Here is a 26,645-nt window from a genome sequence, read left to right as displayed (position 1 = left end):
TAATATATGCCATCATATGCCAGCAATGCCCCTCTGCTATGTACATCGGCCAAACTGGACAGTCTCTAAGGAAAAGGATAAATGTACACAAATCAGATATTAGGAATGGCAATATACAAAAACCTGATTGAACTAACCTCGTTATCTCTAGCTTGCTTCTTGCTTGCATATATAAACCTGCCCCTGGAAATTTCCACCACTTGCATCCGAAGAAGTGGGTATTCACCCACGAAAGCTCATGCTGCAAAACGTCTGTTAGTCTATAAGGTGCCACAGGATTCTTTGCTGCTTTTACAGATCCAGACTAACACGGCTACCCCTCTGATACTTGACAACTTATTTTATTACAGCCTAGTTTATTGCATAGCCACTGGTGCTCACAAACTCATTACTGCAAGGTTTACTCCCTCGACAAGTGCAGAGATTGCCATCCATGGGCAGCTGGTGGTAATTCCAGAAGTGCCTGCGGAGCTTTGAAAAACTCGTTGCAATTGGTGGAGGTCCTGGATGATTGGAAAAAGGCAAATATAGTGCCCATCTTTTAAAAAGGGAAGAAGGAGAATCCAAGGAACTACAGCCTCACCTCAGGCCCTCAAAAAATCATGGAGCAGGTCTTCAAGGAATCTATTTTGAAGCACTTGGAGGAGAGGATGGTGATCGGGAACAGTCAGCATGGATTCACCAAGGGCAAGTCATGCCTGACCAACCTGATTGCCTTCTATGATGAGATCACTGGCTCTGTGGACATTGGGGAAAGTGGTGGACATGATATATCTTGACTTTAGCAAAGCTTTTGATACAGTCTCCCACAGTATTCTTGCCAGCAAGTTAAAATAGTATGGATTGGATGAATGAACTGTAAGGTGGATAGAAAGCTGGCTAGATTGTCAGGCTCAACGGGTGGTGATCAACAGCTTTTGTCTGATTGTCAGCCGGTATCAAGTGGAGTGCTCCAGGGGTCTGTCCTGGGGCTGGTTTTGTTCAATATCTTCATTAGTCTGGATGATGGGATGGATTGCACCCTCAACAAGTTCACAGATGACACTAAGCCTGGGGGAGAGGTAGATACGCTGGAGGGTAGGGATAGGGTCCAGAGTGACCTAGACAAATTAGAGGATTGGGCCAAAAGAAATCTGAGGTTCAACAAGGACAAGTGCAGAATCCTGCACTTGGAACAGAAGAATTCCTTGCGTCGCTCCAGGCTGGGGACCGACTGGCTAAGCGGCAGTTCTGCAGAAAAGGACTTGAGGACTACAGTGGAAGAGAGCTGGATATGAGTCAGCAGTGTGTCCTTGTTCTCAAAAAGGCTAAAGGCATATTGGGCTGCATTAGTAAGAGCATTGCCAGCAGATCGAGGGAAGTGATTATTCCCATCTATTTGGCACTGGTGAGGCCACATCTGGAGTAATGTGTCCAGTTTTGGTCGTCGTCCCCCCCCCCCCCCCCCCCCCCCCCCCCCCCACACACACACACACAGAAGGGATGTGGACAAATTGGAGAGAGTCCAGCAGCGGGCAACGAAAATGATTAGGGGGCTGGGGCACATGACTTGTGAGGAGAGACTGAGGGAACTGGGCTTATTTAGCCTGCAGAAGAGGAGTGTGTGGGGGGGGGATTTGATAGCAGCCTTCAGCTACCTGAAGGGGATGGAGCTCGACTGTTCTCAGTGGTGGCAGATGACAGAACAAGGAACAATGGTCTCAAGTTGCAGCGAGGGAGGTCTAGGTTGGCTGTTATGAAAAACTATTTCACTAGGAGGGTGGTGAAGCACTGGAATGGGTTCCCTAGGGAGGTGGTGGAATCTCCATCCTTAGAGGTTTTTAAGGCCCGGCTTGACAAAGCCCTGGCTGGGATGATTTAGTTGGGGATTGGCCCTGCTTTGAGCAGGGGGTTGGACTAGATGAACTCCTGAGGGCTCTTCCAACCCTAATCTTCCTCTATGAAAGCTCCCATATCTCATGTGCATAATGGAACTGTGCTCCATAAGGGCTCCCTGAACAGAGGATCTCATAGCCGGGCTGGCAGATCTGCAATAGTAAGAATCTGACAGTCCAGCACCCATGCAGAGGTTATGTGCAAGGGGCTATTGGAGCATTGTGAAATTACAATTTAAAAATAGTTTAATTGACTGATCTTTAGTGCCAGGCATTGGATTTCAACTACATGTAAACTGTTCTCAGTAGCCAAATGTTTTTTGTTACTCAGTATTCTTTAGGGTGCCATGGAACCCCTTGTTCAGTTCACTTCAAATTTGGTAGGGGAGTTCTACCTCCGCTCCAGCAAGCTCCGGACTTAATTTACTGACATTAAGGCAGATACTCCTTTATTTGTGTAGTAGAGAGAGTGTGCCAACATTGGGTTTACATTGGAAATACAGTTATGCAACTTCGACAATCCCGCTCCATAACAGTTCTAGTCAGCCAAACTGAATATTCCACACTTGTTTCCCCTTATGTTGTGTGTAAATGTAAGAGATACAGGTGGACCACTAGAAAGAGACTGTTACAGATCCTCTTGGGATAAGACAGTATTTGTGGGGGGGGCTGTTTTTTATTTTTTTTTTTGTATTTTTTAAAATAACCAAACTTGTTGAATATAAAATTGGAGGGGGGAGGGGGGTAAAAACAGTTTTTTTGAAAATTCGAGCCTGCTGGTTTTAGTGGTTTTGAATCATTCTATTAATACAGCTACAGAATAAGTTAGTCCAATAAAACAAATGTGACTTACTGTGACAAAATAAGAACTAAAGAGAAGAATGGCTTCGTATCTTACAATTTTAAGATGTTTTGTCTGTGTGGATTTCACTTATGGTGTGCATGAGATGCGAATCTTTTGACTAACACTGTCTGCTGGGCCCATGCCTGTGCCCTGCATGTCCTCATGCTTCCCCCACCAAAACCTAAGGGTATATAGGACTGAGTAGCCCCAGCTGCCTCTCAGTTCTCTCACTACTCCAGACTCCTAGCAGAGATGTACTCTGAAGGAGCAGGGACAGAGGGTGGGTAATGGGATCTATGCAAACAAAACATGAAAGAATTAGTTACTGTAAGGTAAAGTAAGCATTCCTTCATCTGAGTCTTTCTGTGCAGATACCACTTACGGTGACTAGCTAGTGGTTCCCATATTGAACAGGAAGGGTCTAAGGAGTCCTAACTACACCTACAATGATGTGACAATGATTCGAGAAAATGCTGTGGTTTGGACATGTTGTATGAGTGTCTAAAAACTGCATTCCTAGAGAAGCTCCTGACTGGATACCACCTCATGGAATATGGAAAAGAGGACAACAAACTACATAAGAAAACTATTGAGAAAGATGCCGCAGTCTTGGAAACTGACTAGAATGGAGCAAAAAATGTGTCACTAGACCAGGGTTCGGCAACCTATGGTACGCGTGCCAAAGATGGCACACGAGCCGATTTTTAATGGCACGCTGGAGCCTGCCGGGACTCCAGTGTGCCATTAAAAATCCTGCCAACGCGGCAAGCTGCAGGGTCCTCGCTTCCTGGCCGGAGTGCCAGCCGAGCGCAGCAAGCTGCTGGCCCCTCCCTTGCCTTCCCCTGGAGCCCTGCTGCTGTGCATGCAGGGCTCTGGGGGCTGGGGCTGTGTGCTCCTGCGGGGCAGCATTTGGCTCAGTGGGGAGGGAAAACCGCTCCCCGCTTATCTGGAGCTGTGCTGCCGTGCGCGCAGCGCTCTGAGGGGCGGGGCGGGTGTGCACGCACGGCAGCGACAAAACTCTGGATGAGCGGGAAGCCTCATGGTAAGGAGTTTGGGGCTCTGGGGGTTGGATAAGGGGTGGAGGCAGACAGGGAGCAGGGTGGGTGGGATCCCCCGGGGGTGGTTAGGGGTGGGGGTCTCTGGAGGGGGCAGTTAGGGAGCGGGGGGGGGTGGATGGGGCATGGGAGTCCCGGGATCTGTTAGGGGTCAGGGCAGTCAGGGGACAGGGAGCAAGGAGGGTCCTGGGGGGCAGTTAGGGTGGGAGGGTCTCTGGAGGGGGTGGTCAGGGGACAAGGAGCTGTGGGGGGTGGGATGAGTCGGGAGTTCTGGGGGGGCTGTCAGGAGGCAGGGGTGTGGAGAGGGGTTGGGGCAGGCAGGGAGCAGGGGGGGTTTTATGGGTCCAGAGTTCTGGGGGTCCTGTCAGGGGGCATGGGAGTCCAGGGGGTTCTGTCTGGGTGCAGGGCTGTGGATAAGGGTTGGGGCAGTCAGGGAACAGCTGGGGTCCCGGCCGCAGGCCCCACTCAGCCCACTGCCGGCCTAGGTGAACAGAACCCCAGACCAGCAGCGGGCTGAGGGGCTGGCGGCATAAGATCAACATTTTAATTTAATTTTAAATGAAGCTTCTTAAATATTTTGAAAACCTTGTTTATTTTACAATACAACACTAGTTTAGTTATATAATATATAGACTTGTAGAGAGAGACCTTCTAAAAAACATTAAAATGTATTACCGGCACATGAAACCTTAAATTAGAGTGAATAAATGAAGACTCGGCACAGCACTTCTGAAAGGTTGCCGACCCCTGCACTAGACAAACAGCAGTGGAAATACTAGGTTGCTTCATGTGTCACAAGGCATGGGAGCATGTAAACTAAGCTACAGTACACCTAGCTAGCTGACAATTGCCAAACAGCTCTCTGGAATTTGGCATCAGATCTAGACTCCACATCCAATGTGTAATATTTGGTGGTATTAAATCATGAGTATTACAGAAGTGCCTAAGGACCAACCGTGCTATGGTAAAGGCATGGGCTGAGCTCCAAATGGCTGGCCTGCATAGGTCTGATATATGAATATTTCTCAGGCATGCTATGGCGGTTGCCTGGGCCCTGTTGCCTGAGGAAAGGGGCATACGTGCTAGTTGGTAGCAAGCTGTGATGCATTGAGTAATCCACTTGCAGTGTCTCTGGGGACAGATGACCTGACCTGTTAGTCTTCCCCAAGGTCACAAACAACCAACGTTATTTCCCAAATGGCTCTGTCCTGTTTAAGAAATAAAGGCGGGTTTAGGAACATCCCAAGTATGCAGCTTGGATTCTCCAAGGTTAGAGTAGGGTTTGGGGAAGAAAACCGGGAGGTTGATTTGTTTAGTTTAAGTGGAAAAAAATCAGACACCCCTCTAGTAAGAGACTTAGGGTCAGGTCTCAGCACTGCCTGTGTTTAGGGGACTGTCATTAGTGCCGAATCTCGCTAACACCTTGCTGAGGAAGTAACCACATTTTCATTGCTTGGAGAGCAAGATCGGGGGGACAGCACTTGGGTGAGGGTTAAGAGAGGGAGTTCCCTAAGGTTTATTAGTTCTACATTCAAATCGTCGGATGGGGGAGGCAGGGTAGATACGTATGAACAGAAATCTGCTGCCTTAAATATATTTATTTTTAATTAAATAAAACAATACCACCCCCCCCCCACACACACACATCTTGTTTTTTCTCCACCCTAGACTTAGCTGCATTCAAGGCATAGCAAATGGAGGCAACTTTAGGCCTCTGTGCCACCATAATAGAACTTGAATGATTTGTCACTTTGCCTGGTGGGGATTGGGCCATAGTTCACAAATACGTGTAAGGCAGGGAGCGGGACTGACCCTCTCAGAGGAGGCTTTTACGCTCCCTGTTAAGGCAGCAGAGCTGGTGTCAATGCTTGTTATGTCTTTCAGGTTTCTCTGTGATAGTCAGAAGGAACTGGATGAGCTGCTGGATTGCCTGCACCCCCAGGGAATAAGAGAGAGCCAGCTGAAGGAGCGGCTGCAGAAAAGGTGAGGCCACTATTCTCTACTGTGCATACAGCTTGCCCATTGCAAGGTGCATTCTGTTCACGGTAAACCATCCTGGTACCAGCATGGGTGCACAAAGCAAAGCTATGATCGTGTGCATATAAAGGAAGGGGATGGGAAGAGGGGCTGCTTTTCTTTTCAGGAACATATTGTGAGTTCTCCATCAGCAAAAGTCTGAGCCACCAAGACACCTTGTCAGCTCTTAAACTGCTGCAGTCGCAGCTGGAAAAAGGGCACTGTTCCTCAGCGGCAGGGCTACAGCACGCTGCTGAAAATTGATAGTTCTGTACAGTTGTTGCTGATGGAGTGTGCAGATTAAACTTGGGCTTGTGCTGTTCCCTCCAGCATACTCCAGCCATTACTGGACTATGTGCTGTGTAGTAGCCTGCATCCGTTCAAAAGGTGGTCTCTTGTTTTTTTCCAGGTATCAGGACCTCACGCATTCCATCCACTTAGCTCGGAAACAAAACCTGGGCCTGAAGTACTGTGATGGCAATCAGGAGCTGCTCAACTTCCTCCGTAGCGATCTTATTGAGGTGGCAACTCGGCTACAGAAAGGAGGGCTGGGATATGTTGATGAGACGTCCGAGTTTGAAGCCAGGGTGAGGGAACACAGGAATTAAACTTATGCCCCTGTAGTAGCTCTGAAGGTGAAAAACTAGGCCAAAGTTCTGGCACACCAGGGCTTGTAACCATTGAGTTCCTGCTCTTAAGTATTCCCTTGAGCAAATAGCTCTAGAAATTCAGTTGTGACTTTCCCTTGTGTATTGCATTTCCATAGCGGTATCTCTAACTGCATCACCAACCTCTAGATAAGAACTGGTAGCTCACGTTTCTCTGCATAAGTGCCGCCTTAAATTTGAGGCTGGAGATCCAGTAAAACTGTTAGATCAACTGATTTCCCACAACTTCGGATGGCTTTCTAAAGGGGAGTTCTTAGCAGTGGTTTTAACTGTTCTATCCGTACTGGCAGGTTTTTTTGGTGAAATGTTACTGCAGGATGGCCAAAACAATTGAAAACTGCTCCAAGCCCTCAGAATGACCCTGAATTGGCAGCTTTCAATTCTTTTGGCCTTCCTGTAGCGACATTTTACCACACCTGTCAGTACTGATAGAGAAGCGAAATCAGCTGCTGAGCTCCTCTGAAAGTCCATAGCCAGCTTCTAAAAATATTCACTTCCTTGCCCCTCTTGCCCTCTGAATGCTAAGGAGAACTTTTGGTCAGGGGACCTAGGCTGCTGAAGTGCCTAAATGGATGAGCTACTTGAAGTCTACTCTGGTGCTTAAATACCATGGTGAGAGGCATTTAAAAATATGGGTTCTATTTTTATAGACTGCTTGTGTTGTCAGGGTTATCCAGGAAGACCACTACTTGAGTTGGGAATCTACAACCTGTTGTCTGGTGGCAACAGAAATATGCTGTATCGCTGGTCTGCACTTGCAGGACTAGCCTACTTGGGATGGTGGTTAGGGTAGGTTGTCCTAATATTACATGGTTTTGTGGTGTTCCCAACAGGTATGCTCGCTGGAGAGCCTAAAGGATTTTGGGGAATGTGTGATTGCCCTCCAGGCCAGTGTCATTAAGAAGTTCCTACAAGGTTTCATGGCCCCTAAGCAGAAGAGAAGGAAACATCAAGGAGAGGACTCTGTTGCCAAGGTGGAGGAGGTAGATGAAGAGAAGAAAATGGCAGAAGAAGCCAAGGTATTATTGGTTGCTGTAGGACCCATTTCTTCTTTTAAATAGCTCTTCTTTGGGCTTACTCCATCTGGTATGAAGCCCAGTGCCTCCTCTCATCCTGCCCTGTTTCAGGTTCTGTGCGCAATCAAATCAGTATTGTGGGGTGGGTGACTTGCCTCATATGTTCTAAAATGGGTGCTGTCACAATAAAAATCATGTTTCAGAATCCTTAGTTTATTCCCTCCCTAAAAAGCATTAAACTGGTTAGTGCATTTAACTTTCTGGTTCCCATGCCCCTACTACACTGCTGGCAGGGGTCCTAGGTTCCCTGCTCCGTGGGTGGATCTTCAAATAAGAGAACTTCTCAGGGAGTGTTTTTAGAAAACTTAATTAAAATGTATCAGAGAGGTAGCCGTGTTAGTCTGGTTCTGTAAAAGCAGCAAAGAATTCTTTGCTGCTTTTAATTAAAATGTTACATCCCATTTGGAAAGGGCTAGTAGAGCAGGTGCCAAGTGTTCTTAATCCCTTCACCTATAGAGAGAGAGGGACCTGTGGGGTGCTGAAGTTTCCCGGGGAGTGGGGGTGCAGTAGGACAGGTGCTATGCAAGGGGACAAGGGCAGAGGTATCTGAGAGGTTGGGAGATCCAGAGTTTGCTGAATTGAGGGTTCCATGCAGTTTGACTGGCCAGCTGGGGAGATGAGCTGCATCTGCCTGCAACAGAGAAGCTACATTAGCAGAAGTGAAGAGGTGTTCTTAAGATGCAGGAGACCAAGAAGACCTGGAGAAAAGCTGCAGCGCCAGCACACGTGCTCTCTCTCTCACTCGCTCTCTCTCTTCTCCTCCCCCCCCCCCCCCCGGGGCCGGGGCAGTGTGGTGGGAGCACTGCAACCATCTAATCAAAGGAGCTTGTCTGGTGTCTAAAAAGGTCCACCTTGGTGAAGATGTGGAACAGAGGAGCACTGTGTAGTTTCAGTACACTGCATTATGTGGGGATATGTTTCCTATGACTGATTTCTTTCAGAAGCACTCCAAGTTGGCCAAGCCTGCTCCCGTTGAAATTACAGAGGCTTCCAGCACTATGAAAGAGCAGGAGCCTCTTGATGCTTCCTATGATGCATTCATTTCTGCATGTTTTGCTCTCTTATCAACATTGCTGAGCCACTGTTAGAAGGGAGATGAGAGCCTTTGTCTGTTACGCTGTGACTTTCAGAGAGGGTGCAGTGTTGGCGCGGAGCCAGACTGACCAGAGCCAGTGGGAATTGATGCATCCCTCAGTTTTTCTGCAATACTCCGTTTTTGTTGTTTCCTATAGAAAAGTCCAATTAATTAGTTCTTGATTAATCTTCCAGCCCTTTCCATAACAGAGTGACTCGCAGAGTGTTATCCTAGAAAACAAGCTGTAGAGTAAATAGATCTCTGATGATCAGATCCTTTCTATTCCAATCTTCCCATATTTACAGGAACATTTACAAAGAATAAGCTATTCTTCCAGTCCTATAGACCTGCGTCCATACTAGGGGTAGTATCAATTTAAGAACATTAGTTTGTGAATGGATATAGTTATAGCAGTACAAAAACTGTAGACAAACCTTTAGTTCCTTCCATACTAGTACTAGAGCTGAACCATGTTTCAAAACTGGCTGTTTGTCTGTGTATCTACCCCAAATTCAGCCATTGACAATGGCTGTCAAGTCAGCCACTGTAGCAGACATGGGATTGCTCTCACCACTCCTTCTAGCATTGTCGAACAGTACCCCTATTACCATGAACAGGGGTATGGAGTTCAGCACTCCTCAGAGCAAAGCCAGGTGTCTAGCATGCTGTGCTCCAGTCGGTGTTGAACTTGATTGACCCGGTCCACGCCAGAGCTGGGAAGAGAGAAATTTGACACCCATTGTCAAAACAGGCTCATTTTCCTAATGTCGCTGAATTTCCTTCGGTGGTGTTGAGGCTGTTGAGAACATTCAGACTCCCACTCTGTAAATCCAAACGCTGGGGGGTGGTATTCTAAACACGGTTTGGGAATGCATGCCCAGCAGAGGTCAGGTGTGGCTCTTGAACTCTTCTAGCACCACCTAATTTGTCTAGGGTGACTCTTGTTCATATTATCCAGTTGAGCTTAAAGGTGACAGTGTAGATTTCAGCACTCCCAGAGCATGCCAATCTAAATCACTCCCTGGAGTCGCAGATCTCTTACAAATAATGCTTTCTCAACTCTTACTGTCATGCCTGTGTCTTGGCAGTAGATTGATAGGACAGCCAGTAAAGTACCAGTTACGTCTGGCTATGCTGGTGGGAGTTTCCTGGACATACCTGGCATTACCTGGTATGTTTAGCATTAAAGTACATTGTCTTTTCACCCCAATTTATCTGGAATTTGCTTTTTGCCAAACTAGGAAACGCTTTTTAAGGTGACCTTGTAAGGACAGTTTGGATCTCAAATGTAATTATCTGACAAGAAAATGTGACTGCTGCAGCTTTGAAATGTAAATGAATGTTACAATTGTAGCTCGCCTTCCCTCTAGAACAAGCTCCTGCATGGACCTGAACTGAAATACTGAGTACACTGACTGACTCCCCTAAGGCAGTATATGAAAACCAGCCTTGGTTTCCATGCAAATGGCCCTGACTAGCAGATGTACCCCAGGCTGTACATTAGGGCGAGCACACAGAATTAGCCTTGTGCCTTCTGCCTACAGTACAGTATGGGTCCCAACTGTCTGACCAGAATGAGAGAGATGGGCAGATCACTAGCCCTTCTGCTGGTCAATGGTATTTGTGTGGGAGCAGGCAGCAGGCCAGTTCTTGCTTTTTAGCCATAGGTTTGGATGCATTAGTCACTAAAGGTATGTGTGCGCTGCAGTTAGACACCCGTGGCTGGCCCATGCCAGCAGACTCGGGCTTGCGGGGCTTGGGCTGCGGGACTGTTTAATTGCAGTGTAGACATTTGGGCTCAGGCTGCCTGAGCTTTGGGATCCTCCCACCTTGCAGGATCCTAGAGCCCTGGCTCCAACCTGAGCCCAAATGTCTCCACCACAATTAAACAGCCCCGCAAGCCATACTCAGCTGGCATGGGCCAGTCACAGGTTTGTAATTGCAGTGTAGACATACCCTCAGTGCAGCCAGGATTTTTAAGTTAAGGTCAGGAACAAACAATGAAATCTCATTTATTCAGATGGGAATTTTTTCATTCTCAGGTTGCCAGACAATAGGCTTTCTAGCCTGCTCTTTGTCTTTCTCCCAACAGGCTTTTCCTGTCACGCTCTTTTTGTTCTTGATATTTTCCTCTGTTTGTTAATTTGTTGCAGTGGCAGAGTTCTATCTCCTCTAGCCAGGAGGATGCAAGTAACTTCACTGACTCTCATGCTATGCCTGACAGGTTAAGGTGCAACAATAAACAGAGTACCTTAGAGACTGGTAATGCTGAAATGCCCCAGTCTCATAGAGCTTGGGAAACAGTGTTAAAGATCTGGTCAATTCCACAGACTTGGGTAGAAAAATCTAAGCAGAATCTGCCAACAGCTTTTGCAAATTTATCTTGGCCCAGTGATCCAGTATGTTAACTGCAAAAGCCATGGAACAGTTACTTGGAAAATCAATTACACAATATGTGAAGCACCTCAACAATGTTCTGCAAAAAATGGTGGGATGCCCTGAAATTTCCATAACTTTCTGTGCAGTTTTCCACTGACCCTGGCAGTGTCTCCTGCTCTAGGTACCACACCAGCAAGCAACAGTGAGGATATTAGGGTGTTAAAACAATGTGTGTGGTGGGTTGGTTTTTTTTCCCAAGCATCCAGTATATACTGCACTTCCTTGAAGTCAGTGGGAGGGGAATGTGCAACTCTGCAAAAATCCTGGGTTTTGTTTGGCTCCCAAATTGCTGTCAGCTGCAGAGTTTAGTTTTCTCACATCTGACACTTGACTGTTTGTTGTTTTTCATTTTGCTGGGGTAGAAGAATATTTACTTGAGTCCTATTATGTCCCTGTCAGGACTAGGACTCATTGTTGTAAAGCAGAGGATTAGCCTTTTAGTTGAGCATGCAGAGGCTGTGGATTGCTTCTCTGTTCTAGTGTATTTCTGACTTACTGCACCTTTGTTTTTAAACCTCTGGTGTTGAAATGTAGATTTCACGGGTGGCTTATTGTGTGCAGACTCCAGCAGTCATGTTGGTGCAAATCCCAGGTTTTAATACTATGGTCTAATTTGTGGCTAATGAGAGAACCTCAAATGTGCTGAAGTTATTGCAGCTCAGTGAAAATAACTGGTCTTGTATTTGGGACCCGGAATGCTTTGCCTGTCAAAGCTGACTGTGGCTGATGTCACTGTCACCCACCTGTCAGCTGAACAGCTTTGAGGGCAGACTTTTTAATGGATCTTGCTGACAGATGTGAATGCTCTTCAAGTGTCCACTGGAGGGCAGTACAGACTGTTCTCAGCAGTCATGACCTGAACAATGCCTGCCAGCTGCCTTTTAACTTTCATCCTACTTTTAATGGGGCTAAAATTCCGCTGTTTATTTTCTTTGACTGACAAGTATTTGGGTTATTCTTTCCAAGTAAAGAATGTAGTGCAGTTTGTGTAGGTTGTTTCAGGCTGGTCATGAAACACAAAAGGACCGTAGTGTTATGAACAAGATGTCTGGCCCAGTGAGGCTGATTAGAGGGTAAGCCTCAAATAGGACTGTGAAGCTATGTAGAAGGTAGAAAATACAATAGCTGAATTATGGCTGACAAGAGCCCCAACCAAGAGATGTAAAAAGTCTTCAAGTTATAGTGAGCTGTGTTCCTGTGCTTTGGTTGCAGGTTGCTTCAGCGGTGGAGAAGTGGAAGACAGCAATCCGGGAGGCCCAGACCTTCTCTCGCATGCATGTGCTGCTTGGGATGCTGGATGCCTGTATCAAATGGGATATGTCTGCAGAAAATGCCAGATGCAAAGTGTGTCGCAAGAAAGGTACGGATTCCAGCCCCAAGCTTGCTTAACAGTGGGGAACACGCTCCTGTAGTGAGTCACCACATCCTGCTCTTGGCTGTGCTTTTGTTCTGAACATCAGGATTCACTCGTTCAGAAGCAGAAACACAAATGTCACAGGAGCCCTAAGACCAAAAGTCAAATTAAATGTCTTTATATTAAACTTACAGAACACGGCAGAACTGTGATTTCCATAGCCTCTCCTGCACTCCAAGATGTTATTGGTTCTCTCTGCAGTACACCGGGTCCTTCTTAGTCTTGCACATCATCAGAGGGCTGTCCCCTGTGTCTTTCTGTGTTTATGAAAGTACTGTGTCCTAAATATTGGATCACCTGGATACAAATCCCTATCGTATGAAAGTGCCTCTTCAGAATAACAAACCCTTCTGGGAACAGTCATGCCTTCATTTCCTATCCAGAGTGCATGCCACACAAACCCAGGGCTTACTCTGAGTTCAGCATTTCTGACAGAAATAACTCTCACAAGTGTTTGTGGTTAAATGAAACTGTCATATTTCTAAGCCCCCTGCACTGTAATTTGGCTCTGTGATGATAGGTGAAGCTGCCGCATGCTAAGAGCTATTTATATATGCCCTCTGTTAGTGCTCTTCCGCTTGGTCAAAGCAGACTGCCTGAAAGCAATTCTTGTCTTGTCTGTATTCATAACACACACTTTCAGGCTTGAATTTTCTAGGAGCCTTGTGAGTTGAGCCCATCTCTTGGTTGCTCTGCTACAAAAGGAGCTAATACAACACCCCACAACTGAAGGAGGGAGAATAAGGTGGGATTAGGCTGAGTGAGGCTATCCGCCGTCAACCTATGCTCTGCTCTAGGGAGCGGTTGATGGGGGTGGAAGAGAAGGAGCTGGGAGAGAGCAACTCCTGGCTGTAGCTCTTCATGTGAGGGTAGGCAGAAAGATGAGGCCTCATGTCCTGAACTACTACTACTTTGGGAAGTGGAGGAGGAAACTGACCTGGGCCAGAGGAATCCCCCTCTATGCAAGACATGGTATGAAGGTGAAGATCTGCAAAGGGGAGCTATGTAAATTGGGGGTTATGGGGAGGGGAGTGTAGAGAGAGTCACCAGTAGTTGTCCTGCCATCATGATCTCTGAATGGGAGGTGTGCACAGGCAGCAGCCATTTCTCTACCCTTAGAGAAGAGCCTGGTAGCACATAGCACCTCACTGTAACTTTGTCTTGTTTTGCATTTGTGTGCTGGAAGGTGCTGAGCTCTCTTGAAATGCTCATGGGAGGTGGGGGCAGCAGAGATTCTATTTCCACACAGACTTTCTGTCCTACTTTGCCAGGGGCTCATACTAATCACCTTTTCACTTTTAGGCTAGCCTTTGTGAACTAAGCATCAGTAGCAAGGAGGACTGAGTGAGATGTCCTCTTGAACAGCTACAGTGCATCCCCTCTGTGGGCGATCTTCTGAAGCATTGCAAAAACTCTTTAGTCCATTGCCAGCAGAGGGTGCTCTAGTTGAGTCAAAGGCACCCACCTAGGTCCAACTGGCTTGATTTGACACAACTAGAATTTTAGGTGTAGGGAGGAGAGTCATGTTGTGAAGTTCTCTAAGCAGCTCACTCAAAATAGGTTTTTGCTCAAGTTAATGAGGAGCACAGAGGTAGCATTCCTACTGGGGCAATTGCGCTGTGCTGCTCAAAGCCAGACCCAACAGGGCTGGGAAACTCGCATAGGCTTTAAAAGGCTGCAGCACTGTTTGAGGAGTTTTTGTGGTCCTCCACCTCTGTCCCTTTCTCCATTGTAGTGGTAGCTGCTGCTGCTCAGGGTGAGCAGAGCTGTGCTACTACACTTCATGCAAGTTCTCTCTTCTCCTAGGTGAGGATGACAAGCTGATCCTGTGTGATGAGTGTAACAAAGCCTTCCACCTGTTTTGTCTGAGACCAGCACTCTACGAGATACCAGATGGCGAGTGGCAGTGCCCAGCTTGCCAGCCCTCTACCGCCAGGCGCAGCTCCCGGGGGAGGTGAGACCCTCCTTTCTCTGAATGCTTTCACTGGGTGGGAATTCTAATCAGGCTCTGAGAACTAAGGAGGCTTTCACAAAGAGACCAAAGCATTAGTCCTTAATCAGTAACTGCTTTTAGAGGAGGGAAATACCTAGATTACCTGATGGCACTTGAACAATAGCAGAGCAATCTTTTCAGGCTGCTCTTACATTAGAGCACCTGTGTTGTAGTGACGCATGACATTTTGAGGGGATTAAATAAATAACTTCACTGTAGCAGTGGAAGAGTCTCTGCAGTGATAAAGGGCTGCTATTAGTGCTGAAACTCACTTGGTGCTTCAGCTCATTTGAGCAGCAAGTCTGGCTGCTTGCTCATAGGAACAGGCTTCCTTAGCACTGCAGTCCTTTGACTTCCAGCTGAGGTGAGCGCTCAGAAGCAGCCTGAACTGACTGCTGTTCCTGTCCATCCAAAAGAGAGAACCGTGGAGCCCATAGTCTGCTACTCTGCAGAGAACAATGTTGAGTATAACTGTTTGTTTAGACCATGATAGCCAGTGGTACCTTATGACTCACCTTTGAACTCAAAAGACTTGATACCTACTCTCTCTCCTCTTTTAATCATGGCTGTCTGGGGTTTGCATTTGCACTTATGCCAGAGGGATGAGGTACCAACTACCCCTGAAGAATAGGTACCTAGCTGGCCTCCCCTCCAGAGCAGTGATACAAAGTATATTAGATTGTCATGTGCAGGTGGTATATGGGCCTAACAATATTAATTACTCTCTGGGCACTGTTTAAAAGGAGTTTATCAGGCTTGTTCTGAAATGGCAAGGCTTTAACACAGCTGTTCTAGCCTGAGATCACAGTTGCTTTGATGTGTCAGAGTCATCTGCAAGCTGCTTTGCTCCTGGATGTGAGCCATCAGGTGGAGTAACACCTGTCTTATCTACTTACTACTTTATTCTTTCCAGCTGGAATAGAAGGGGAGAAAATGTTGGCCTTGGAACACCCTCCAGCTCTTAGTGTTGCATGAACGTAGTCTTTTTCCATTTAATTAATGATGGAGACTTTGAATTTTCTGCCTTGCATGAGTAAAGTTGTAGCTCCACAGCAAGCATACCTCTGCCTCTTTCTGCACATGCATATTGTTCTCTATTCCTGTTTTTTGTTATAATTGTTATTCCGCATTAGATGAGTGCCAGGGTTCGCACTCACTGTGCGAACCAGATCTTTGCATTTTATGACATCTGTGCATGTGCACCCTCAGTACTTTGCTCAGTAAAGGTGGGAATGTAGCTGTGATGTCTGCCTGATGGTTAGCACATTAAATCAGCTCCGCTCCGCGGAGGGCATGAAAAGTGGCACTGCAGTGAGATGGAGTAGGGAAGGAGACACTCTTCTCTCCCTGTCTCCCCCCCAAAACTTCTTAAGCAGCCCTTTAATGGGAGAAGAAAGAAGGCGGCCAGGAGATCTGACAATCTGCTGGCTGCTTTCTTTCTTCTCTGCTCCACTACTACCTACAGTCTCATGTTACGTCTCATGTTCGAACAAACTTAGTATGGATTTGGAGGGAGAAGACTTGAGGAAGGACTGGCTGACCAAATGTGTGGAGAGTCTGGTAAGGCCACCTTGGCTGCATTGCACTTGGACAGTGTAAGCTGGTAGTGACTGCATGTTTCAGATGCTCCCCATGCATCAGTAGCATTGTACTTCATGGGCAAGAGGACTGCATACGGTCAATGTGGTATCCTGACATTCTTCCTCAAACCCCAAAGCACTTGCCTTATTGAGGAATAACTACACTGCAAACAGTGTTAAATGTAGTTATCGGTAACATGGCGCTGAGATGTGTGGAACAACAGCAGAGCTGTTTCTCTCTGCACATGTATTCAGCTGTTGAAAGTTTTTAGCATTTGGGCTGAAATCTGTCAGCCCCAAAGTGATAGCCTGGAAAGTAGCAAGAGACTGAAAGTGCCATCTCAGCCATAACTATAACATGATATCCTGGCTGAAAAAGAACAGATTACTATAGTGTGAAGCAATTTGAAGCAAATGTTTGTTTTAGATTGAGGTGGTCAGCAAGTCTGTGTGTATGAACAAACATGCAGTGAAACTCCCAGGGTCAAGGCTAGCCAGGCTCTGCTAGTTTATTCAGAGCATCTGACATCTAGCTAATCATCTTGCCTTTAGAAACTATACCGAAGATTCTGCTGAAGAGGAGGCTGAAGAGGGCGAGGAAGGCCCAGATGAGGAAGATGCTGAGGAGGAGGAGGAAGAAGAAGAAGATTATGAGGTTGCTGGACTGAAATGTAAGTCTTTAGCTACAAGTTTATCGTGTGGGCTCAGCTGTAGTCTGTTCCATCTTTGTCATGTATTCTGTCTGAGGCTTTGTGTCCTATCTGAGGAAGAGGTTGGGCTCTCACATGGATGTGTAAGGAAGATCTTTTCAGAGAAGGCTGCAGACATGCGATGTATTTGTGGAGAACTGGAAATCGACTGCCTTCGTGCCTCTTGCTACTTCAGGACTGAGACTGTCCTTGTAGCAATTTAAATACTACGTCAACTCAAAGGAGTGGGAGCATGATCGCATTCCAGTGTGCTGATCCACGCTTCTTGATACACAGCTGATGCTATAAAAACTGCTGCTAAGCTGTCAGCAGGGGCCTGCAGCAGTGAAGGGTTAGCAAGCAGCATGATTGCTTATGTTAATAGCCTTTTTACTCTTCAGCATTTGCTGTCCCTATGAAGTGAAGTGCTCTCTCTCTGTCTCCACCACCCCAAAACTTAACTTTTAGTTTTGCATTTAAAAAAGTATCTTGTTTGGGATTGGGGGTGGGGAGTACAATTCTAGCCTGTCTCCATGAGGTTCCCTCTGTACACTATTAAAATTCACCTTCACTTATTCCTTCCTGTAGAACAGCCAGTGTCTACTGTCCAGACTGTAGTATGAGTCAGCCCTCTCCAAACTGAACAAAAGTTGACAGGGAAGCTTCTAACAGGGCTGTAGTAACTGTTCTCAGAGATTGAGCTTTCTCAGGCAGCAGAGTGAAATAGTCACAGGGTTCAAAATGTATGAAGGGTTGTTGTAGCCGTGGGTCCCAGGATAATAGAGAGACAAGGTGGGTGAGGTAATGTCTTCTATTGGACCAACTTGTGTTGGTGAGAGAGACCAGCTTTCGAGGACCTGAAGAAGGGCTCTGTTTAAGCTCAAAAGCTGCTTTCACCAACAGAAGTTGGTCCAGTAAAAAAGATTACTTCACCCACCAGGGTTCAGAATGACATTCCAGACTAAGGGTATGTCTACACTATGAAATTAGGTTGAATTTATAAAAGTCGTTTTTAGAAATCGTTTTTATAGTGGATTGTGCGTTTAAGGGCATTAAGTCAGCAGACTGCATCCACAGTACCGAGGCTAGCAACGACTTCCAGAGCGTTGCGCTGTGGGTAGCTATCCCACAGTCTCTCCACTGCCCATTGGAATTCTGGGTTGAGATCCCAATGCCTAATGGGGCAAAAACAGTCTCACGGATGGTTCTGGGTACATGTCGTCAGGCCTCCCTCTGTGAAAGCAATGGCAGACAATGGTTTCGCGCCTTTTTTCCTGAGTTACCTGTGCAGGCGTCCTACCAGAGCAAGCATGGAGCCCGCTCAGCTCACCGTCACTGTACATCTCCTGGGTGCTGGCAGACGTGGGACTGCATTGCTACACAGCAGCAGCTCCTTGCCTTTTGACAGCAGACAGTGCATTACTATTGGTAGCCATCATAGTCGTACTCCTGGGTGCTCTTTTAGCCGACCTCGGTGAGGTCGATCAGGGCTCCTGGGCAGACATAGGAGTGACTCAGCCAGGTCATTCCCATTTTCTGCCGAGCACCCAGGAGATGACGATGGCTAGCAGTCATACTGTACCGTCTGCTGCCAGCCTAAGATGTAAAAGATAGATGGAGTAGATGAGGGGGAGGGATAGCTCAGTGGTTTGAGCATTGGCCTGCTAAACCTTCTGAGGTCCCTTCCAACCCTAATCTTCTATGATTCTATGAAGAAATTGACCCAATTTGTTTTGTGAAATCAACGGCCTGCTAAACCCAGGGTTTTGAGTTCAATTCTTGAGGGGCTATTCTGTGTGACAGTTGTTTTTGTTTCTCCTTGATGCAAACCCACCCCTTTTGTTGATTTTAATTCCCTGTAAGCCATGTCGTCAGTCGCCCCTCCCTCTGTCAGAGCAACGGCAGACCATTGTTTCGCGCCTTTTTTCAGCACAGAACCAGAAGCTGCAAAAGCAAAACCAGGTGAGGAGGTGACAGCAGTGTGGTGATGAGGACATAGACATGGTCATAGACGTCTCACAAAGTATGGGCAATGTGCCCCGGCAATGTGCACATCATGCTGATGAGCTCTGCATGGTCACCTGTGCTGATCAGCTCACCACGCTGGCCAAACAGGAAATGAAATTCAAAAGTTCGCACGCCTTTTCCTGTCTACCTGGCCAGTGCATCTGAGTTGAGAGTGCTGTCCAGAGCGGTCATAATGGAGCACTCTGGGATAGCTCCCGGAGGCCAATACCATCAAATTGTGCCCACACTACCCCAAATTCGACCTGTCAAGGCCGATTTCAGCACTAAACCCCTCGTCGGAGGTGGAGTAAAGAAATCGATTTAAAGAGCCCTTTGTGTGTGTATAAAAAAAAAAAAGGGGGGGGGGATTGGGGGGGACCTTCGTCGTGTGGACGGGTCCAGGCTTAAATCGAGGTAACGCTGCTAAATTCGACCTAAAATTGTAGTGTAGACCAGGCCTTAATGAAACACATGCTTCTCTACCCCAAATCCAACAGTTTCTTTTCTGCCACACTCCATCTCCTTCCTTTTGTTTTTGGGACTTTGATGCTGCCCCACTGGAGTAGATCAGGAAGCATGAACTGGAAAGATCCCTGAAATGCACGTGCACACCATTTGCTTTCAGCTGAAATGTCATTGACATGAAAGTTGTAGCTTCAGACCAAATTCTTCAGCTAAAGCTGGTGATGGAATTCAGTGACTGAGACCCAGGGGATTTGTATACGTTCTCCCAGTGGTCTCCGGCTGGGGAGTGTTTTGTACTACTGAGCTCCAGCTGGCTGGTTCAGGCCTTACACATTTTTCCATTTTGTTTAATTTGTGGGGTGTTCCTTGATCTTCTGATATAGGTTGCTCTTTGTTCTTTGCAGTATCCATGTCCACACTTGGAGTATGTTCAGCCCTTGATGCATTCCAGTTTCAGGACCAAAGCCAGGGTTTTCAGACAATAGCAAAAGAGGGTTACTGTCACTAAAAATAAAGCATTAAACTCAGCCCCAGCTTTACAGGGCATTAGCATGGAAAGGTCATGGTGGAAAACTTTTGTTTTAGTGGAGAAGTCCCAGTTAATCCTTGTGTAGCGTTTATCCTGAGGATAGAATCTAGAATGTTGGATTGTCAGACATTTAACACATGCTGCGAACTTGACACACAAGCAGGAGCGACAGTATACAGACATCCCACTGCCCTGACACACGCTGCTCCTGCAGGGGGCCTGACAAGATGATTTATTGGACAGGGCTGGATTAGAGGCCACAAGTGAAGGACTGCTGCATGTTGGACATGGCTTTCGTATGCATTTATGACCAGGTGGAAGGCGCTTGCTCAGGAAGAAAGACCAACATACACCCAATGCACAGGGGTCGCAGGAGAAATTTAAGACAGGAGACAGTTTGTCACCATGCTTGCATTCCCTCCATTTAAAATGGTGACAGGCAGGCTGACAAATGGGCAAAAACATTTATCTGGAGCATAATGTAGCAGCCCCAATGTTTGGAATAAAATTCCATTGTTTACCAATTCCAGCATGTGGAAGAGCTCCCTGCCAGAGTAACTCGACACCCACTGTGAACACAGTTAGCTTTTCAGGGGGACTTAGCAACTGGCTTATCCTATTGTGTGGGCCACTTGTAAATGCCTGTAAAGGCACCCATTCAGCCATCCACACTCTGGCAGGGAGCAAGCGGACAACAGGAAACCAAGGGATTCCCACACATTTCTGGTCTGAACAGTAAAGGAAGGTGTAAGTTATCTCCAAGGCTTAACTCACTTCCCTCCCCCCCGCCCTCGGAAGGCTTGGAGATATCAGGATTTTAGCACTAGGACATTTCTGCTTCAACACTGCCACAGCTGAACCTTGCTCACAGAGAGCTCAGAAATCCAAATCCCCTCCCAGCTAGAGGTCTGCTGGCAGTGTGTGTGTGGTCACCCATGAGTAGGCGTAACATCCTTGCCAACCACCAGTGTCCTTTCTGGAAAGGGGGCATTTGCTTCACCTGGAGAAAGCATATGATTGCTTGGCTTACTCAGTGTATGCAGAAGTGAGTAAAGACTGGTGAGAAGCAGCACCTGTCCAGCCAACTGAGACAGCAGTATGACCATACCTGTGTTGGTACAGCTGGGCAGAGATGGTGCAACTCTCCATTTTAAACCTTTGTGGCCACTACTCAGGGCACCAAATTCTTCTTTGAATGGTTGCTGTTATATGCGACTGTCTCTGCAAAGATTAGATTTTTTTGATGTTGTCTGTGATAGAGACAGTCTCAGTGACTTGGAGAGGTGATAACACTTGGGTCAGCTTCTCAACATAAGGAGCAGAAGCCAAGAGGCTTGAAGGGCTCCTCTCCGTTGTCATCCTCTCTCCTTGGTTTGAGGCTCTCAGATTTCTCTCCAAAAGTGAACCTGTTCTTAAAACTGTGCTGATCGTTTCAGTGAGACCCAGAAAGGCACCCAAGGGCAAGCAGAGCACAATGATGTACCCTTCCAGGCAAGGCAGGCACCAAGGGAAGAAACAGTCGCTGCATGCCACCAGAGGACCCCGGCAGCGGGCCACACCTGTCAACGGAGCAGACATTGATGAGCTGGTAAGAGCCAAATTGCCCCCAGGAGATTGCTCACTTCATGAGTTATAAACTCAACAGGTGTTACACTTCCTTCCCCTCCCCTTCTCAAAGAAATACCCTGAATTGTATTGTGAAATCCACACGGGGCTGAGGTCTGTCTAACAAAGGCCATGTATCGTTAAGGGCCTAGCGCAAACGGAGCACAGATATGCCAGGCATTCTTCCCCAGCCGCTTTCACACATTGTCCCCCTTGATTAGCAGGCGGCCTGCAGCTTGTTAAAGGGTTTTAAATAGTATCCATATGTCTGTGCAGAGAGGTGGGGGAAGAGGGGGGTCCGGGATGGTGATAGAATGCCAGCAATGCCGGACCCTCGCTCCCCGGGCTTGGCCATTTTCTGACAGTTGTTGTCCGGACGGTCACTCCCCAACCTTCAGGACATAATTTAGCTGGTTTAGGTTTCACTTGACATTTAATGAATAAAACCTTGTGTGTTTGAATAGAGCCAATCCTGTGGGTGCACTGGGAAGGGTGGAGCTGGGGGTTCTATGCTGACTGTCCCGGGGATGTAGCCGTTAGGGTTACGTGGGGATATTGGCATTCTAGCACCTTGGTGCAGTGTCGCAAGAGCTTCCCACAGGTCTGCTGTACATCTAGTGACCAGCGTTAACAGTGCTGCTGTTATAGCCTGTCATAGGCGCCCCTCCCAAAGTGCCCAGCATCAACAGCTTTTGCTTCTTGGGCTGGAGTGCAGGGCTTGGGGCTCAGGTCCTGCTGCAGTAGGGTGCCTGGGATGGGGTAAAACGGCTAGTGGTTCTGTAGTTGCCTTAGGCTAACCTATACAGGAGACCTCTTTTCTGCTGGCCTTTTCTTGTTGCTTGCTCACATGCTCTCCAGATCAGGGGAGGTGCACCATAGTCAGCTAGAGGTACCGTCGAGTGGGGAATGGTCTCATCTAAACCCCAGGGTCGGCTGCTGGGATTGTGGACCTCGGTAAAATATTGGGTGTCTTGGTTAAAATGTCTGTCTTTCTCTAGCCCTCTAGGCTTAGGAGACAGGTCCTGTTAGCTCCCTGCCCCTCTTACCAGCACAAATGTGATTTGTTGACAATCATAGCCTAGGTCCAGGATGTTACATTGATATGGAGGGAACAGCAGTATCTGTATGCAGTGCCCCTACAGAGCTCAGAGCCGAGGGGGACTCCAGTACAGTAGTGGCTGACCGGCTACAAAGCCCTAGACAAATGGCTGACCTTGTGCACTGCTTGTTTCTCGAGTACAGCAAAGCTTGGGCTCATCAGCTGCTGTTTGCTATTTAAAATGGCATGGTAGCCTATGCCGCAGGCCTGTTAACACGGCACCACAACTGCTTTCTTCCTCCTTTGCCTGTCATATGCTGTCTATCCAGGGGGTAAGGAGGAGAGGGATTTGCACACTCCATTTGTTATCATTTATTCTTTGGCCACTTGCTTTGAACCTCTTTGAAAAAGCTTCCTGCCCCTGAAAAAAGGACAGGGCTGCCTGTAAACTATTCCTGTCAGAGCTTTTGGACAGGGTTCCCATTTTGTAACTCAAGCTGCCATGGCATTTCTTGGCTGCTAGCATCAAAGCTCCCGCAGCCGAGCAGTTTGCTTCTCTATTATTGCAGAGAGGATGGTTGGGTTTGAACACCTTAAGCTTTAGTGTTTACATCAGTATCACTTCTCCCCTACCCACTGATACACCTGCTTGTGATAGGATTGAAAAGGAAAACTCTACTCCTATTTTCCTCCACTCGGGGCTTGTCCATGCAGTGAGCAAGCTAGGGTGTGAGCGAATGCTCAGCACACTAGCCTGCCACACACGAAGTTACCGTGATGACCCTGCTGGTGTGCATTAGGTAGCAGGGTCCTCCCAGCGACTTAGTGTGCTGTATAGTCACACCCTGACTTGCTGCTCACTAAGCCTCAGTGTGGGCAAGTCCTTAGGAACTGTTTTGGCTACGGTTAAATCATATGCCGGTTCCCCTCCTTTTAATGGCTTGCTCCACTTCGTGTGGTTAGGTGCTTCAAACGAAGAAGACTTCACGTCGCCAGAACCTGGAGCTGCAGAAGTGTGAGGAAATCCTCAATAAGCTCATCAAGTACCGCTTCAGCTGGCCCTTCAGGTGAGGCACTTAGGGCTTCCTTCCCTGTGTAAACTCTCCTTGGAACTCTGCCTGTGCAGTGGGCGTGGCTCCGCCTCAGGGCTGCAGGAAGCCACGGCTGCAGGCTGCTGCTGGCCCGGAGGCCTGGGTGTGTTAGCAGCAGAAGTACAGAGAAGAAGTGGGTCTACCTGTTACACTAGGAACCCCTGTGCCCAGTGTCTCTGGAGACTAGTTTCTATGGAGGGAACCAAGATTGACTTCTAAAGCTAGGGAGTGACTCGCTCCCATTCCCTTCTCTGCACAGTACTGAGCGTTGGGCCACCCAAAGTGTTCCCTCCAGAGGAAGCATGTTCTAGTGGATATAGTCCTCATCACCAGAATTCAAATTCAGCTCTGCTACCAATTCCCGTCTATGAAGGGCAAGGCACTTTAACTGCCTGAGTGTCTCCGTCTGTAAGCTGGCCACCTCCCGGGGATGCTGGGTATTGGTTGGTTTGTAAAGGGCTCTAGGCACCAAGGTTTATTGTGGTGTTGCTGGGAGCTGCAGGTCCATGTCAGTGGATATGGTAAACTTGTGTGAGTGTCCTGCTAGTATCTAGGTAATACCAGTGTCTGACGCTAATTCTTCTCCTGTCTTATGACTCCTTCCTCGGCAGGGAGCCAGTGACCACAGAGGAAGCTGAAGATTACTTTGAGGTCATCAGCAACCCGATGGACTTCCAGACTATGCAGAGCAAGTGCTCATGTGGCAGCTATCGCTCTGTGCTAGAGTTCCTCTCTGACATCAAACAGGTGTTCTCCAACGCTGAGCACTACAATCAGAATGGGAGCCACGTACTGTCCTGCCTGGAGAAGACAGAACAGTGTTTGATTGACATGCTGCACAAACACTTGCCTGGCCATACATACTCACGCAGAAAACGCAAGAAGCCCTCTGCCAGGCACCAGGGACTAGAGGAGCAGGAAGGGGACAGTGAGTCAGAGGCCACTGAACATTCCAGGGGGCGAAAGAGAAAGAAATGAGGGGCAGAGACTGGGGGGAGACAGAGTTGGAGCAGGCCTTCTGGTGCTGCTGGGCGGCAGGCTTGGCTGTCTGAAGGGATTTAGGAAGCAGCAGACACTTCTTTATTAATCCAGCCTTTCCCGTGACCAGTTCTAGTTTGTAATTTCTCTGTATCTTCCTGAAGTATTTGGCATCCATCAAGTGAGCAGAGGTGACTTACTGCTTCCAGCAAAATACATAAAGCTCTTATGGGATTGTCCTGCTAGAAGAAGAAGGTGGGAGGGCAAGCGGAAGAACTGGCCTAAGCCTCATTGGACAGGGGAGTGTGAAGTCTCCTCCAGTGTGGAGCGCTATCTGCTTCCTTCCCCTTTAGCTGAGCAGCCAACACTGGAGCGCTGTGGGACCTCCTGCCATCTGCTGCCTGTGATGTGAAACCAGCCCTCATCTAGCATGGGGAGGGATCATGTTGCTTCACAGAAGGACGGAGTGTGATCAGGCCAATGGCCGTTAGTTCTTGTATGTGTATATTTATATGGTGTTAATTTTGAGCCCCCAATGAAGGGACGCGTCGAGTGAGCAAAGCACTTACATTTATGGAGATATGGCTTTCACCAGCATCATAATACAAATGGCTTTGAGGTGCTCTTGCTGCTCTCCTCTGTTTCTTCTGGGGAGCGGTCTCCTGAGGTCATGCTCCGAGGAGCTTGTCCTTTCTTCTGACTGCAGCGCTCCAGTTGGACATGACTGTTGGTTCCCTTGCTCACCTTTAACAGCACATAATCATGTAGCCCTTCGAGTGGATGAACCAAGTGCCAGAGGCATATCAGAGACGTGGCATTCCCACGCATCCCGTAGAAAACCCTGGGAGGGGAAGCAGCAGAAACTTGTTCTGTGGAACTTTTTAAATTAATTTTCTAGTTTAAGTCACTTGTTTCTAGCAGTGAGCTTGTATAAAGAACACCTTGTAAGATACCTTTGTCTTGCTTTGGCACATGTACAGTACAGTTTATATGAAAATGTGTTTGCTTTATATTTTTCCCTCCTAAAACTCTTGTTTTCCTCTCAGTAGCTGGAGTTCAGCTGGGGGATTTGTTTGGGGAGGGAAGGGAGGGGTCTCACTGACCCTTTTCTAGATTTGCTCTCCACTTTTATAGTAATACCTCCACTAACTCAGCCTCCCTTCCCCCCCAACCCACCTGCCACGCCCTGTAGTGCGCAGAAGGGCGGACTCCGATTTACACAGCGGTTGACTAGTGGGAAAGATCGGTTGTGCTGGGGAGAGAGCCATGGCTCTGTCATGTGTCCCCAACAGCTTGTGCCACTTGAGTTATTGATTTTTGTTTAAGCAAAACTATTTTTTTTTGCCTCTCCCTCCTTATGACAGATTTTGGTCTAACAAAATCAGGGTTTGAACATCTTATGTCTTTAAATTGGAACAAAGTAGCTGTGTGGCTATTCTGTGCTGATCATTAAATTTAAAAAAAACCTGGTGCAGCTCCTATGATTTGAGAATAAAAAGGTTAATGAAGATGGCAGCCCAGTGTTATGTACTTGTTTTTGTTTTTTCAACCAAGCACTTGGTTCACTCCTGGACTGTCAGTCACTGTTGTGAGCCTATAGCAGAATTCTAGCCTCCTTCTCTCCTCCCCCAGCCCCGCCAGCCTGTCCCACAGAACTAGCACTGACACTTGTGTTTGACACCCCCCTTGAAGGCGTTGTTTTGTCTTGTTAATACTGACCATTTTGTGCAGCTCCTACCCAGTGAAACCTTTGGAACTGTACATTATTTAAAAAAAAAAAATTGTCATGGGGGGAGGGGGGTTCTGCTAAGGGCTATACTTGTAATAAATTGGAAATTTAAAAATAAACATTATGTACTTGTGTTTGTAAAACTGCTTGTAGAGAGTCCTTTTCCCGCTGCCTGTCCAAGCAAAGCCGAGTAGTGCTCGCTGCAGGGTCTCCCCCATCACAGCCCACTTCTGAACGGCTGGCATCTTGAGGAGAAATGGGGAAGAAATATACCTCACGTGCAACTGTTCAAGGTCTGTACAAGAGTCTGATACTGTCGCTTTCAGAACTTACGATAGTGCAGTCTTGTTGCTGGGGGTGTGTAACAGCCCAGAAGTTGAGACTGAGAAGGCTCCCACCGAGGCTACTTTTCAGGCATCTAGAACTCTGAAGAAAACTGCCTTTTAGGCTAGAGAGGAAGAGACTAGATTCATCGAGTG

General features: G+C 47.5%; 1 protein-coding gene across 1 annotated transcript in view; it reads left to right on the top strand.

Annotated features, from left to right (window-relative positions):
* Positions 1-26,282, top strand: part of BAZ1B (bromodomain adjacent to zinc finger domain 1B) — an 88,092-nt gene extending 61,810 nt beyond the window's left edge. The window contains exons 11-19 of the mRNA XM_044993982.1: positions 5,658-5,756; positions 6,199-6,376; positions 7,291-7,476; positions 12,260-12,407; positions 14,268-14,415; positions 16,587-16,705; positions 21,161-21,312; positions 23,332-23,435; positions 24,071-26,282. Coding sequence (XP_044849917.1) covers positions 5,658-5,756; positions 6,199-6,376; positions 7,291-7,476; positions 12,260-12,407; positions 14,268-14,415; positions 16,587-16,705; positions 21,161-21,312; positions 23,332-23,435; positions 24,071-24,437 — 1,501 coding nt within the window. The 3' untranslated portion in view covers positions 24,438-26,282. The remainder of the gene's footprint in view (positions 1-5,657; positions 5,757-6,198; positions 6,377-7,290; positions 7,477-12,259; positions 12,408-14,267; positions 14,416-16,586; positions 16,706-21,160; positions 21,313-23,331; positions 23,436-24,070) is intronic.
* Positions 26,283-26,645: the final 363 nt, after the last annotated feature.

The sequence above is a fragment of the Mauremys mutica genome, chromosome 19 (genome assembly GCF_020497125.1).
Source record: "Mauremys mutica isolate MM-2020 ecotype Southern chromosome 19, ASM2049712v1, whole genome shotgun sequence".
In the NCBI taxonomy this organism is placed as follows: domain Eukaryota; kingdom Metazoa; phylum Chordata; order Testudines; family Geoemydidae; genus Mauremys; species Mauremys mutica.
Note: the sequence above shows the minus strand (reverse complement) of the source record. Positions and strands in the feature narration are given on the sequence as shown.